Below are 14,717 nucleotides of genomic sequence, written 5' to 3' on the forward strand. Positions count from 1 at the left end.
CAATAGGAATAAAATACACAATAATGAAGTGTGTGTGAGTGAGTGTGTATATGGTGTGTATTTGAGGTCTAGTGAGTGTGCGTAGGGTCAGTGCAAGATAGAGATACAATATTTAAAAGATAGCTTTTAAAACAATATACCAATAAATAAAATATACATTACCTTTAAGATTGTGTATATTTGTCTAATAATTGTATTCAACATACATTTATTTTCAACTAACTTCAAAATGATCTTTACTTATTGTTTTTCCTCACGTATCCCGGGGACATTGGGGAAGAGCACACTACCTTTGTAGTTTTTTTTTAGGTTTGGAAGCTATGGCGGATAGAGCAGTGACTGCTGCTATGTCCGATGTAAACACAACTGTCCACTCAACGGCGAATTCCATGGCATATTTACAAGATGAGGTGACGTTAGCTAATGATTCTTGCATACCATATATGTTTCTGATTGTTCGACTTCTATTACTCTCTGTGTTCATTACATTGACAACACCAGCCCAATTTACCTAGCTAGCGAACTAGATAATCGTCTGATCTGTCTCGTTAGCCAAGCTACTGTTATCTATCTCTAACCAGCTACATTTCTGGTGATTTACATTACCTGTAGTGTTTGCTGTCGTCGTCGTCGTCTGCATCATTCAGAGATGCAAGGCTAGCTAGCCAGTCACTGATTTATTGCTATTATGTTTAAAGCTATGGTCCAGTGCGACGTTCCTGCACCAGAGCTAGCAAGTTCCCTGCTAAGAACAAAATAAATAAAATAACATTCTTTAACACACACGATTACAGACATGTGTTGCTTTCTTGTCCATGTTGCATATATCTCTGTCTGACACACACTAAGGGGCATCAAGGGGCCAACGCTACAATCAGGCTGAACTATCTGTACCCCAAAACAACCCAATAAACAGATGGGTAGAAGTTTCCCTTATCCACTGATACAGGGTCAGATATTTCATCCCGCTCCTGGAAGTCCCCATTGGCCCCAAGTCAGAGTAGAGCCTTAGACTTTTTAGGGGCTGGGCCTCAAAGGTGGAAAAAATAGAAAGCAACTGTCTAAAAGCTGCAATTGAAAAGGCCTATTTAAGTAGCTAGCGAAGTCTTTACTCGTATGAATGGAGTAGCTAGCTAGCTAATTGAATTGTTCTGTCTTCCTTTACAAAGTACATCAAAGCCATGTCAATTTACTTCTTCAACAGATGAAGCCTGACACAGATGCCATGGCCCCGCTCAACCTGGGTGACTTGGACTTGACCACAGATGAGTTCATCTTGGATGAGGTGGACAGTAAGTCCTTCAGCGTTATTGTCTTTTCAATGAAGTAATGGTCATATCATCTGGAAAAAATGTGTTCATAGCCAAATAGTAATTTAGCTAATTAGTTCAGTGTCTTGGATGAATGTAAGAACGTACCTTTATGGAGATTAAACTAGCTACCTTCCTTTACTTCACCCACCAGTTCACATACAGGCTAATCTTGAAGATGACTTGGTGAAGGAGGCGTTGAAAACGGTAAGATCGTGGTACCACGGCTGCACCACGCGTGGTCCTAAACATCAACACATTTCAGTTTCAATTGTATTTTCGGGTTAGTTTTCATTTTACAGATTGTATATAAGGCTACGTTCCATCAATGGATGGTTTCCTTTCATCTGAATCTCTGTTTCTTTCAGGGAGTTGACCTCCGGCAATACTCTAAACAAGTGGAGGATGAACTCCAACGGATTGAACAAGCTTCCATCAAAGACTGTATCCATTAATGTCTTGAATGATTGTGTGATAGAATTAGTGCTTTATTTATGGTAATTCCTGATAGGTACAGTAGTTCACCCTGATAGGTAATCTTTGACCAAGCTTGTGTCAGATATCAAGGAGAGCCAGAATATTGCCTCTCTGCACAACCAGATCACAGCCTGTGACTCCATACTGGAGGTGAGTGGATGATTTCCTCAATCAAAAGTGTATCAAGTGGCTTCAGAAGTCCATAAGTCCATTCCAAATGGGTCAACATTTTTGCACGTGCAGTTGTTTTGAAAGAATGCTTTTGCAATTTCCTGGCAAAAATATGTAACGAAGCCATTGACAAATCTATTTTCTCCCCCCTCTTTCTTACACTCTCTCTCTCTCTCTCTCTCTCTCTCTTCCTCTCTCTCTCTCTCTCTCTATCCCCACCTTTCCCCTCTCTCTCTCCAGCGAATGGAGGGCATGCTGAGCGGCTTCCAGAGTGACCTCTCGTCCATCAGCAGTGAGATCCAGACTCTGCAGCAGCAGTCGGTCAGCATGAACATGCGGCTGAAGAACAGGCAGGCTGTACGCAGCCACCTCAGCCAACTGGTGGATGAGCTGGTGGTGCCCGGAGCTATGATCCAGTAAGGGAGTGTGTGTTTTAGTGTTTTAGACAGATTTGTAACGATACATGTACCTGTATAGTTTTAATGGGAGACCATATGTCATATTGATGTCTGAGAAATGCACTTGACGGTCTCTACGATGTTGTAAGTGTTCCTACGGGTAATGTGTTCTAAGAACTGTCCCCCCCCCCCACATGTTGTCCGGTCTGCAGGGTAATCTTGGAGAGCCCGGTGACAGAGCAGGAGTTCCTTGAGCAGCTCCATGAGCTCAACAACAAGATCAACTTTGCCAAAGAGCTCAGCTTCAGGGAGACTTTGGCCTGCTCTGACATCCAGGACATTGTGGACCGCCTCAAAATCAAGGTGAAGATACAGGGAGGGAGAGAAATAGAATGGGATGGGAAGAGGAGAAGGAGATGTAAGCGAGGAATAACGGTGTGCATGGTAACGGAGCAAAGATATTGTGTATAAAACTGCCTTTTATTTTGTTCCACAGGCTGTCACAAAGATCAGAGAATTTATCCTGCAGAAGATTTATTCCTTCAGAAAGCCCATGACCAACTATCAAATCCCCCAGAACACCCTCCTCAAGTACAGGTAAGGATATAGGGCTTATAACAGGCTTCAAAACCTTCCACATGTTTGGATACCTTCAAACAGACTAAAAAGCACCGCCACAGTCATGTATCTACCACAATCGTAAGTGTTTCTTCGTACTTTAGGTTTTTCTATCAGTTCCTCTTGGCAAACGAAAGGACAGTGGCCAAGGAGATCAGGGATGAATATGTGGACACCATGAGTAAGATCTACTACAGTTACTTCAAGTCGTACAGCGGCAGGCTCCTCAAAGTACAGGTGAGCGAATGGCACAGGTGCTAAGGGAGTGAAGGAGTTAAAATGCCTTCTCTTGGTTTATATGCTCAATATACAGTACCTTAATTTAGGTTGTCACTGTGAATTGTTCTGAAACAGCTTGCTGCTATAATGTACAGCAAGGGCTATGTTGTGTTTGATGGTACATTTTCAACCGTGTCGAGTGTCATATCAGTCAAATTAGCTGATACTATTTAATACTGTTCGCGTAACCTCTTTCTCTGTTGACAGTATGAAGAGGTGGCAGACAAAGATGACTTGATGGGAGTGGAAGACACGGCCAAGAAAGGTTTCTTCTCCAAGCCCTCCCTGAAGAGCAGGAACACCATCTTCACCCTGGGCCAGCGGGGGGCCGTGCTGAGCCCTGCCGAGCTGGAGGGGCCCATCCTCATCCCCCACACTGCCCAGAGAGGGGACTGCAGGGTGAGACCACTGGCAGCGCTGTACAACCCCTCCAAACTATGCCACGTACTACTGCTCGAGAGTAACAGACATTTTGAATGAAATGAATCTACCTTTTAATTATAAGATGTTTAGCACTACTCTGAAATCATTTGAACATGCATAGAGTATAAGGTTGTGAGGTGAAGACACAAAGCCAACCCTAAACGTCTAGATATCGTTACGCTGTACTGCTCCAACACACCTGTGCTTCTCTCACTACCGTCTTGTCACCACACACACACACATCTCAAAGGAATGCACAACGGCAGAACTCGGACCACAGATTGACAGTTAAACGCAATGCTTCGCAGAAAAGCATGTGGACTCCAGTTCTAATATTAACATTGATGTAGATTATCAAGTCACCCAACCAGCCTTCTTCGTCCCCTCTCAGTATCCCTATGAGACGCTGTTCCGCAGTCAGCACTACGCCCTCTTGGACAACGGCTGTCGAGAGTTCCTCTTCCTGTCTGACTTCTTCATGGTGGCTGGAAATTCTGCGCTGGACCTCTTCAACAGCGTCATGGGAAAGACGCTCAGCTTGTTCCTGGTACGAGAATACTTTTTCACCAAAGCATTGCTGTAAAAAAAAAAAAAACAATGGTAAAGGCATAACAGAGCTTTTTAACGGTGGAGGACCTTCTTTTTTGTGAACTGATCATGATGATGGTCTCTTATGATATGACTAACTCCTTCTCTAACGTACCTATACCCACCTTTCCCTCTCATCCTCTTTTCTTTCCCCTGCAGAAGAGCATGTCCACCTATGTGTCGGACTGCTACGACAGCATCGCCGTGTTCCTGTGTATCCACATCATCCTGCGTTTCAGAGCCATCACAAACAAGAGGACCATCCCAGCCCTGGACAAGTTAGTAGTACTCAATCAGCACAAAAACTCCATACACTTTTAACTTGGAGCATAATGCTGTAGACTTATCCTATTTCCTGCAGTATGCTATACACTCGCCCTACAGTTTATTAGGTACCCCGTTCAGGAAAATGGATCGCTCCTACAGACAGTGGGTCATGTGGCTTGCTATATAAAGCAGGCAGACAGGCATCCAGGCATCCAGTTACTGTTCAGTTGAACGTTAGAATGGGCAAAACGAGTGACCTATGCGACTTTGAGCGTGGTATGATCGTCGGTGGCAAGCGCGCCAGATCCAGTATCTCAGAAACGGCTGCCCTCCTAGGCTTTTCACTCACGACAGTGTCTAGGGTTTACCGAGAATGGTGCGACAAACAAAAAACATCCAGTCAGCGGCAGTCCTGTGGACGAAAACAGCTTGTTGATGAGAGAGGTCGAATGAGAATGGCAAGAATCGTGCAAGCTAACAGGCCACAAACAGACATAACGGCACAGCACAGCAGTGGTGTGCAGAACGGCATTCCAGAACGCACAACTCGGTCCTTGTCACAAATGGGCTACTGCAGCAGACGACCACACTGGTTTCCACTCACATCAGCTAAAAACGAGAAGAAGCGGCTCCAGTCGGCAACACCATCACCAACACTGGACAATCGAGGAGTGGAAAAACATCACCTGGTCCGACGAATCCCGGTTCGTTTTGCGTCATGCTGATGGCAGGGTCAGGATTTGGCGTAAGCAGCATGAGTCCATGGACCATCCTGCATGGTATAGGCTGGTGGCGGTAGTATACTGGTGAGGGATTTTTTCCCTGGCATGAGTTAGGTCCCTTGTAGAATCCACCCCCCAAATAATTCAAGCTGTTCTGGAGGCAAAGGGGGGTCCGACCCCGTACTAGATCGGTTTACCTAATAAACTGTCCGGTGAGTGTATATGCTATAAGTAAGGGGAAAGTCTGAATTGTTAACTTATGATACAGTAGTCTTTTTACTATATGTACTGTAAAATGTAACAATGTAATACAAATGGGCCTGACATGTTAATGTAATTTGTTTCATGATGATGGCCTGAGTGGCTCAGTTGGTAGAGCATGGCGCTTGCAATGTCAGGGTTGTGGGTTCAATTCCCACTTTTTTTGTACTGCGGGACCAGTACAAAAAAGTATGACAATGCACTCACTACTTTACGCCGTCTGCTAAACGACTAAAACGTCAAATGAAAATCACATATTGACTTCAATGGATTTGATACAGATTTGTTCAATGAAAACACACATCTTAACTCAGAAATCCGCCCTTGATGCTTGATGTAATTGTTTCTCCATGGGTTGCCAGGTACTGGGATGCGGTGCTGGAACTGCTGTGGCCCAGGTTTGAGCTTATCCTGGAGATGAACATTCAGAGCATCCGCAACACGGATCCTCAAAAACTGGGCGTGCTGGACACCAGACCACATTATGTATGAATACACACACACACACACACACGTGTTTTATGTATCAATATCTAATAATACCAGACAGTTGTTGACACCAGTTGTGTTTCAGATCACACGCAGATATGCAGAGTTCTCTTCTGCCATAGTTAGCATTAACCAGACATTCACCAGCGAGCGAACCCACACCCTCCTTGGCCAACTTCAGGTACACAACTAAACAATAATTTAAAAAACAGTAAGACAGTATAAATAGTTGGGATCCTACAATTAGCATAAACATTTGATATAGTGCTTTGTGTGATTTGATATAGCTAACACGGGTATTTTCAGGTTGAAGTGGAGAACTTTGTCCTGAAGATGGCTGCAGAGTTCCCTTCACGCAGGGACCAGCTCATCTTCCTCATCAACAACTACGACATGATGCTCAGTGTACTCATGGTGAGAATAACACAAGTTTAAAACCATAAACATGAACGATTCACTTATTTACCCACCTGAAATGACTCCTTCATTCAGTTATTTACATTAAAATATTAGCCATTTAGCAGACTCTCTTATCCAGAGTGACTTACAGGAGCAATTAGGTGCCTTGCTCAAGTGCACAGCAGATTTTTCACCTCGTCGGCTCTGGGATTCGAACCAGCGACCTTTGGGTTACTGGGTCAATGCTCTTAACCGCTAGGCTGTGTCTTGTGAATATACAGAATTGAAAGATGTCATGCTGTTTTCCTCTCTTTTTCTCCATATCATAGGAGAGGGCAGCTGATGACAGTAAAGAGGTTGAGGGTTTCCAACAGCTCCTCCAGGCCAGGAGCCAGGTAAAACCTACACAGGGATTCTGGGAAATTGAGTTTTGTCATGTGTGCCAGATTCACAGATAGTCAGTTTACTCAAAGTATTTACTCCAATGAAATGTTCCCCTCTTTCTTTCTCCTTTCATCAGGAGTTTATTGAGGAGATTCTGTCCTCTCCCTTTGGTGGCATGATAGCATTTGTGAAGGAGAGCGAGGCGCTGACGGAGAAAGGGCAGCTGGATAGACTAAAGAATGACGAAGGTGAGTATAGAGAAAGGATGCAGACCCTTTTTATAATGGAAATGTTTGCCGAATGTTTTCATGATTATACAGTTCAAGTCGGAAGTTTACATACACTTAGTTTGGAGTCCTTAAAAGTAGTTTTTCAACCACTCCACACATCTCTTGTTAACAAACTATAGTTTTGGCAAGTCGGTTAGGACATCTACTTTGTGCATGACACAAGTAATTTTCCCAACAATTGTTAACAGACAGATTCTTTAATTTATAATTCACTGTATCACAATTCCTGTGGGTCAGAAGTTTACATACACTATGTTTAAAGTGCCTTTAAACAGCTTAGAAAATTCCCGAAAATTATGTCATGCTTCTGATAAGCTTATTGACATCATTTGAGTCAATTGGAGGTGTACCTGTGGATGTATTTCAAGGCCTACCTTCAAACGCAGTGCCTCTTTGCTTGACATCATGGGGAAATCAAAAGAAATCAGCTAAGACCTAAGGGAAAAAATGGTAGACCTCCACAAGTATGGTTCATCCTTGGGAGCAATTTCCAAACACCTGATGGTACCACGTTCATCTGTACAAACACCATGGGACCACGCAGCTGTCATACCGCTCAGGAAGGAGAGGCCTAGAGATGAACGTACTTTGGTGCAAAAAGTGCAAATCAATCCCAGAACAACAGCAAAGGATCTTGTGAAGATGCTGGAGGAAACCGGTACAAAAGTATCTATATCCACAGTAAAACGAGTCCTATATCGACAACCTGAAAGGCCGCAAGGAAGAAGCCACTGCACCAAAACCACCATTAAAAAAAGCCAGACTACGGTTTGCAACTGCACATGGGGACAAATATTGTACTTTTTGGAGAAATGTCCTCTGGTCTGATGAAACAAAAATAGAACTGTTTGGTCATAATGACCATCGTTATGTTTGGAGGAAAAAGGGGGAGGCTTGCAAGCCGAAGAACACCATCCCAACAGTGAAGCACTGGGGTATCAGCATCATGTTGTGGGGGTACTTTGCTACAGGAGGGACTGGTGCACTTCACAAAATATGGCATCACGAGAAAGGACAATTCTGTGGATATATTGAAGCAACATCTCAAGACATCAGTCAGGAAGTTAAAGCTTGGTTGCAAATGAGTCTTCCAAATGGACAATGACCCCAAGCATACTTCCAAAGTTGTGGCAAAATGGCTTGAGGACAACAAAGTCACGGTATTGGCTTGGCCATCACAAAGCCCTGACCTCAATCCTATAGAAAATTTGTGGGCAGAACTGAAAAAGCGTGTGTGAGAAATGAGGCCTGCAAATCTGACTTAGTTGCACCAGCTCTGTCAGGAGGAATGGGCCAAAATTCACCCAACGTATTGTGGGAAGCTTGTGGAAGGCTACCTTAAATGTTTGACCCAAGTTAAACAATTTTAAAGGCAATGCTACCAAATACTAATTGAGTGCATGACCCACTGGGAATGTGATGAAAGAAATAAAAGCTGAAATAATTCTCCACTATTATTCTGACATTTCACATTCTTAAAATAAAATGGTGATCCTAACTGACCTAAGACAGGGAAATTTCACTAGGATTAAATGTCAGGAGTTGTGAAAAACTGAGTTAAAATGTACTTGACTAAGGTGTATAAACTTCTGACTTCAACTGTACATATAATTGGTTATGTTTATGATAGAGATACATGTGTTTATGCAAATGCCTGTGCATTTACCAGGGCCAAGGTATCCTGTGGTGTGACACAGGGTTCAATAATTGTTATTCCTAATCGATATCAATGACTTTACTGCTGGGTCTTCTACCGTACTTCCCCTTCTCTTTGCTGATCATACCAATTTGATTTTATCACACAAGAATTTTGATTCACTAATTAATGAGACCAACTCAGCTATGGCCACATTTTCTGAATGGTTCCAGATAAATAAATAATATTTCAATGTAAAACAACATCCTAATTAATTGTATTTACTAGTAAGTATAAGACATATTGTAAAATAAGAGCCAGAATCTCAATTGGTGGGAATGAAGTTGAACAAGTCACATCCACTAGATTCCTCAGATTTATAATTGATGAAAAGTTATCCTGGAAAGATCATATTCAAATTTGTCTGTAGCAAAGTACTGAAATCTGTACCAATTTCTCATTTACTGTAATATTGTCTGGGCCAGTACATGCCTCCTACCTACACAAATGACTCATAACATCTTCAAGACTAGCCACCTCCTTTAATTACCTGGCTTTACGGCATGAATTTACCCAATTATGCACTTTCGTCTACAAATACTCATACCTCCTAGACAGTTTACCTAAAACCTTCAATGGATTCTTCCTGGTTAATTCTGAAATCCATCTATATAACACAAGACACTGTGATAACCTTCATCCTCCCCATTGCCGCACCTCACAGAGTCAATTCTCTATCGGATACAGAGGTACCGTACTCTGGAATTCTTATCGTCACATTGCCAAAATATCATCATCCCTCAATAACTTCCAAGTGACAACTGGGGGTCCGCCTGATGAACCAAACTACCCAATAACCCCCTCTATGCAGCCTAACTCTCACATGCGCACGCACACACACACACATTGTTTTTGTATACTGAGTATATCATGTACAATTATAATTAATATGCTTTGTTTAAAGTGATTGAGCACTTCTTTTTTTTTTTTTCGTACATTTGTGATGTGGTTTTCATATCAGCCCTTTTGGGCTTCCAACCTCACCGGCACACTCTTTTTACCCGTTTGTATCTGCACAGTTTTTTTTTTGTCTTTCACTTCTTTTATTTGGTGCAAATAAATGAAACCTAAGACTGTGCCCGTTTCCGCGGTAACCTTCTCTTTACTTCTACTTTCCCCCCCCTGTCCTGACTCATTGTTTATTTACCTCTACTGTTTGTTTCTACTCTCCTGTGACACAGCTTGTTGTTTGACTTTCCACCATAACAATTGTCTGACATTTCTCCCACACCTTTTCACACCCATGCCTCCCATCTCTAAATGTATATTGTTTTCTTCTTCCCACCCTTTCTCACCCCCCCCCCCTTCTTTCGTTCTTTTTCTCTCAGCCCGGATCACCCAGCTGGTCAGGGGTTTCTCCAGCACATGGAAACAGTCTGTGGAGGCTCTGAGTCAGGACGTCATGAGGTCCTTCACCAACTTCAAGAACGGCACTGGCATCATTCAGGTACTGCCCTCGGTGCTTTCTCTAACGGATGCACTGACCGAAAACACGTTCTAAAAACCAGTAATATAATTGTATGTAATTAAAGGCTATACAGAACGTTTGCCCCTAGGGGTGCTCTTGAGCCAAAAGGGGTCCCATAAATCGACATATGTACAATTAAAAAAAACATATATTTTTATATTTAGGCAACTGTGAGCCACGGGCTGTTATTGTTTTTTTTTCTTTCTCTGAAGCTTATTATTCAACTTTTGACTGCTGTCCTCCTATCCTCCAGGGAGCGCTCACTCAGCTGATCCAGTACTACCATGGCTTCCACAAGGTACTGGCCCAGCCCACCTTTCGCAGCCTGGCCGTGCGCTCTGAGCTCATCAACCTGCACCACCTCATGGTCGAAGTCAAGAAACACAAGCCCAACTTCTAACTGGACACTCCAAGACTAGACTTAGGAATGATGTGATGGATTAAATGAAGGAGCTCAAAATCTGACATGGCCTGATTGGAAACAAGTGAAAGAGTATATCCCTTTGCTCGTGACATCACTCCACTGATTTAAAGACTGTATTGCGCGTGGGAACCTGTCGTTTATGATTTTACCAATGTCAATGGGTAAGGTGTTGTGTAAGTGCTACCTTTTCTTTCATGGGTGCTGGGTTCTTTGTTTTTTTCGGGAGGGGATAAAGAGACAGAAATAGGATGAGGGAATGTTCAGTGGTTATGGGGATTGACAGGAGAAGGCTGTCAGAAGAAACGGGGTAGATGGTCTATTCCATTCAGGGGTGCACAACTCGAGTTGTGCTTGTTTTGGCTTTCGTCTTATCACATAATTGAACAATTACTGGTTTATGCGTGAACTCACCTGGTTTCCCCAAGTATAATCCAGGCTTGTTAAAAGGCAAGGGCCAAAACCTATGGCTCTCAGAGCTGTGCACCCCTAGTTTATTCTGAGTTTGAGAGGGAAGAGCAGGAAAGGGGAGGGATTGGCATCTCCTGGGCCCCTGTTGTGTTCTGATGTGTATACTGTAACTGTAGATGATAACATATTGGAATGTATTCATTTAAGTGTAATATACTCACAAGGCTGTAAAGGACCATCACATGGCTGTCATTTTCAATGCTTTATTTAACATTACATTGCTGTTATAAAATTGAACACAAACAACTCACACTTTCATTTGATTGTATTATATACTTTGTTTTGTGTATATAATGCTCATACAAATGTTGGTTTCATGGCTGTGCCCTTGCCCAGTCATGTGAAATCCCTAGATTAGGGCCTAATGAATTGATTTCCTAATATGAACTGTAACTCGGTAAAATCGTTAATTGTTGCATTTATATTTTTGTTCCGTGTATATTACTATCATAGGAGTAATTTAATATTTACAAACACTGAACATCATGCTCTCAGGTTATTTGTACAAATCAAGCTAGAATCCTTAAATGAAACAATAAAGCAGCCACCCACCTGTGTTTTGGTAAAAAGATAAGGGATGAACCTGGAGAAATGTAACCACTCAAATCCATAGACAGCTATGGAGCCAAGGACTGACCATCCATGAAATCAAAATTACAGGTTTAACATTTGCATTCTTTACTACTAACATTGGAGTAAAACAAGCATGCAGTTGGGGTTCTGATATATACATAGGCGTTATATTCTTCAAGAATGAATGGGTGTATCATTCATTCAGCAACTAAGGATTCCAGCTTTAATGATGTGGAGTGAAGAAACAACGTTTTAGGAGGATTTAAAGAGAATGAGTTCATTGCAACTTTTATTTGTTACTGGAAACTGGCTCAACCATCTTTGATTTGAGGTAAAAGGTGCACTGGAACCCACTGCCCAGACTACAACCAACATTTTATTAGCCTTTGTTATATTTCACTTTGGCGAGGGGTGGGCACTACGCCACTGATTGGCTTACATGGCCCAAGGGTGTCACAGACTGTACATGTTGAATTGGGGAAGATGACCACCGCACACAACCACACAGCAGGTGGTCCCTAACAACATACCAAGATGGCCACATGCTGCTTTCAGGCAACCACCGGCCCAGTATGTCTTCCGTCTATGCCTATAGACCAAAAAACACTTTCAATGGATGAAAGTACTATTTAGTATAGGGGTTTGTTTATTTGGTTCTGGGAAACTAGCCCAAAAAGGTTTAAACCTTGTTAGAGGAGATGTTGAATCAGAGGACTGATCAGCAGGAAAAAAACGATGAGCAGAGAGGAGGACCTGTAAACAGTAGATTTACCTAGAGAGACGGAGAAGATGCAGAGAACTTGTTCAACATGTACTATTATTGCCCATCAGTCTTCTACAGTGTCATGGACTTGGTATACTTGCCTTGAATAAGTCATCTCAATTATTTATTTGATTTACTTCAGTCTCTTACCTACAGGTTTGTCCTGGATGTGGATAATCTTTTGAGTTTTAGCAACTTCTGTGGGATACAAAATGTAAAATGTTAGCAGCGGTTGCACGCGTTTACAGATACATCACAAAAAAAAATAAGCAAAGTTTACGCATTAGCATTTGAGGCCATTTTATTACCTTCCACTGTGAGTTTCACAGTGCTCACGGAAAGCCCATGGGAATCCAACACTTTATAAGTCCCAGAGTTGTCCATCCTTAACCCTCGGAGGACCACCACCCCTTCAGCCTCCTCAAGACGACCCCCGTTGACCTTCCCGTCACCCCTCATCCACAGGACCTTCCACTCTGTGCTGTTCCTCCCTTGGAAGACCACTCTCATGGCCTGGGGAGTGTGGAGCGTCAGGACCAGGTCTTCACCCATGCCCATTGACAGCTTGGACTTATGGTCTGTAGAGAATAAGGAGAGATGAGGCTAGCGATATAAAACAACTATTTCAGCTGAGGTCTGACCTGTAGATCTACCCTTACCATAGACTGAGAGGTGAACACTCTGGATGAACACCCGCCTTTTCCTCCTTGTCCTGTCGACCACCATGAAGCTCTCGTAAAGCCCCACATCCCCAAACTGCACGTCGCGCAAGATCAGAGAGCAGTCGCCCTCCCAAAGCTTTTCCCCAGGTACCTCCAGCCGCCCCTCAAACTCGCTGGCCTGCCACCGTTGCTCCCCGTTTTGCTCAAACACTGGCGCATCGGGTGTCTGCCATAGGACGTGGCAAACTGGGACGTTGTCTAGCTGGGACTTCCATTTGCAAGGAAGGATGGCTTGGCTTCCAACAGGGGAAGAGATGGAGAGAGGGCCAGAGGGCAGGGAGGAGGAGGCTGTAGGAGAGAGTTGGAACAAATGTCTTGAAAATCATATGCATTTTTGTTATGTTATTATTATTATTATTATTATTATTATTATTATTATGTACTCTATCCACAAGTTCTAATTGTGGATAGAGTTAATTTATACTCACCAACACAGCCCACAAAGCCCACAATCCACAGACAATGAAGATGTATAACATGTCTAAAAAGAAAAGGAAGAAGACTGATAAGAGGATTTCATGAAATATAATATATATATATATATATATACACACAGTACCAGTACCATGCAATTGTGCCACACCTGTCAGGTGGATAGATTATCATGGCAAAGGAGAAACGCTCACTAACAGGGATGTAAACACATTTGTGCACAACATTTGAGAGAGAAAAATATTTCTGGGATCTTTTATTTCAGCTCATGAAACATGGGACCAACACTGTCAGCAGCATATCTGTAGACACCTCCGCCACACCTTCATTTATGAAATGGGGGGTGAAAAACATGCTATTCTCATGCTTACATTCAAGGTCAGAATAGCATAGAGAGAAACGTGCATAAAAGGGGAATTATGTTCCGTTTATGCGTGCATAACTCGTGTCGAAATTCACCCCTTGATGCACAGCCATATCATTATATTATATCATTATGCAAAAACTGTTCAACAAAAGCCACAATTAGAAAAAAACTAAATATGTTTTACTTTCATATACTGCAAAATGATCTCAAATATTTGTAAAGTTTAAACCTCAGTAGCATATTTGGCACTTGATGTGAAATCAGTTTCGTTTTGCCTCCTGCAGGCGTTTCCAAAATAGAACGATAGAGTTTCAATTGAGTCTCTATTGAGACTGGCTGGGAGCCCTGCTCTGAAAACGAAACTAAATGAATATTGCGGTTCAAAGGAACCATGCATCTCCTCTAGTAAACAAACTTGTCCACACATGATGACATCCACCAAGAAATGCATACATCTCCTCGTTTAAATTAGTTGCACGATGTGAGCACATAGCCTAGCGCAGCACAGTGAATAAGAATAGTCAAGAAGCAGTTAAACAGTATCAATCAGACTGCAGATACAAATTCATATTTTTTTCTATTTCACTCTAAGAATTCTTTAGATTATTTGCTAAATAATATGCCAATTAAAATTAAATACATATGTGTCTCTTACCGGTCTCGGTCTATGCCATGCATTTTCATTGCAACAGGCTGCTTTGCTAGTTGGTTGACTCCTTGAACTTCCA

At 42.5% G+C, this 14,717-nt stretch overlaps 2 protein-coding genes across 2 annotated transcripts; one reads left to right on the forward strand and one right to left on the reverse strand.

Annotated features, from left to right (window-relative positions):
• The first annotated feature begins 46 nt into the window (after positions 1-46).
• Positions 47-11,378, forward strand: LOC110496238 (vacuolar protein sorting-associated protein 52 homolog). Its single transcript, XM_036952807.2, has 19 exons — positions 47-410; positions 1,205-1,292; positions 1,465-1,517; positions 1,679-1,754; positions 1,870-1,937; positions 2,199-2,374; positions 2,569-2,719; positions 2,853-2,953; positions 3,079-3,211; positions 3,461-3,652; positions 4,068-4,223; positions 4,424-4,542; positions 5,877-6,000; positions 6,089-6,184; positions 6,310-6,417; positions 6,732-6,797; positions 6,923-7,034; positions 10,101-10,219; positions 10,494-11,378. The coding sequence occupies exons 1-19, from the start codon at positions 321-323 to the stop codon at positions 10,638-10,640; spliced, it is 2,175 nt and encodes a 724-aa protein (XP_036808702.1). The 5' UTR covers positions 47-320; the 3' UTR covers positions 10,641-11,378.
• Positions 11,379-12,395: 1,017 nt separating this feature from the next.
• LOC100653472 (VIG-B319.A protein) lies at positions 12,396-14,673 on the reverse strand (the record flags this gene model as incomplete). The annotated part of the gene is given in 6 exon segments (NM_001246345.1): positions 12,396-12,477; positions 12,619-12,666; positions 12,777-13,046; positions 13,128-13,478; positions 13,619-13,671; positions 14,645-14,673. Coding segments are annotated over 6 exon segments (833 nt in total), but the record flags the coding sequence as incomplete, so codon positions are not given.
• Between the last annotated feature and the right edge of the window lie 44 nt (positions 14,674-14,717).

The sequence above is a fragment of the Oncorhynchus mykiss genome, chromosome 18 (assembly GCF_057628025.1).
Source record: "Oncorhynchus mykiss isolate SJ-2025 chromosome 18, ASM5762802v1, whole genome shotgun sequence".
NCBI classification, from domain to species: domain Eukaryota; kingdom Metazoa; phylum Chordata; class Actinopteri; order Salmoniformes; family Salmonidae; genus Oncorhynchus; species Oncorhynchus mykiss.

What these genes read in the sequence shown, in the direction of transcription:
- LOC110496238 (XM_036952807.2), top strand. Translation starts at nt 321, where the DNA reads ATGGCGGATAGAGCAGTGACTGCTGCTATGTCCGATGTAAACACAACT. An exon ending in TGAAGGAGGCGTTGAAAACG is followed by an intron (nt 1,518 to 1,678) that starts GTAAGATCGTGG and finishes TGTTTCTTTCAG; the next exon opens with GGAGTTGACCTCCGGCAATA. An exon ending in ACCATCCCAGCCCTGGACAA is followed by an intron (nt 4,543 to 5,876) that starts GTTAGTAGTACT and finishes ATGGGTTGCCAG; the next exon opens with GTACTGGGATGCGGTGCTGG.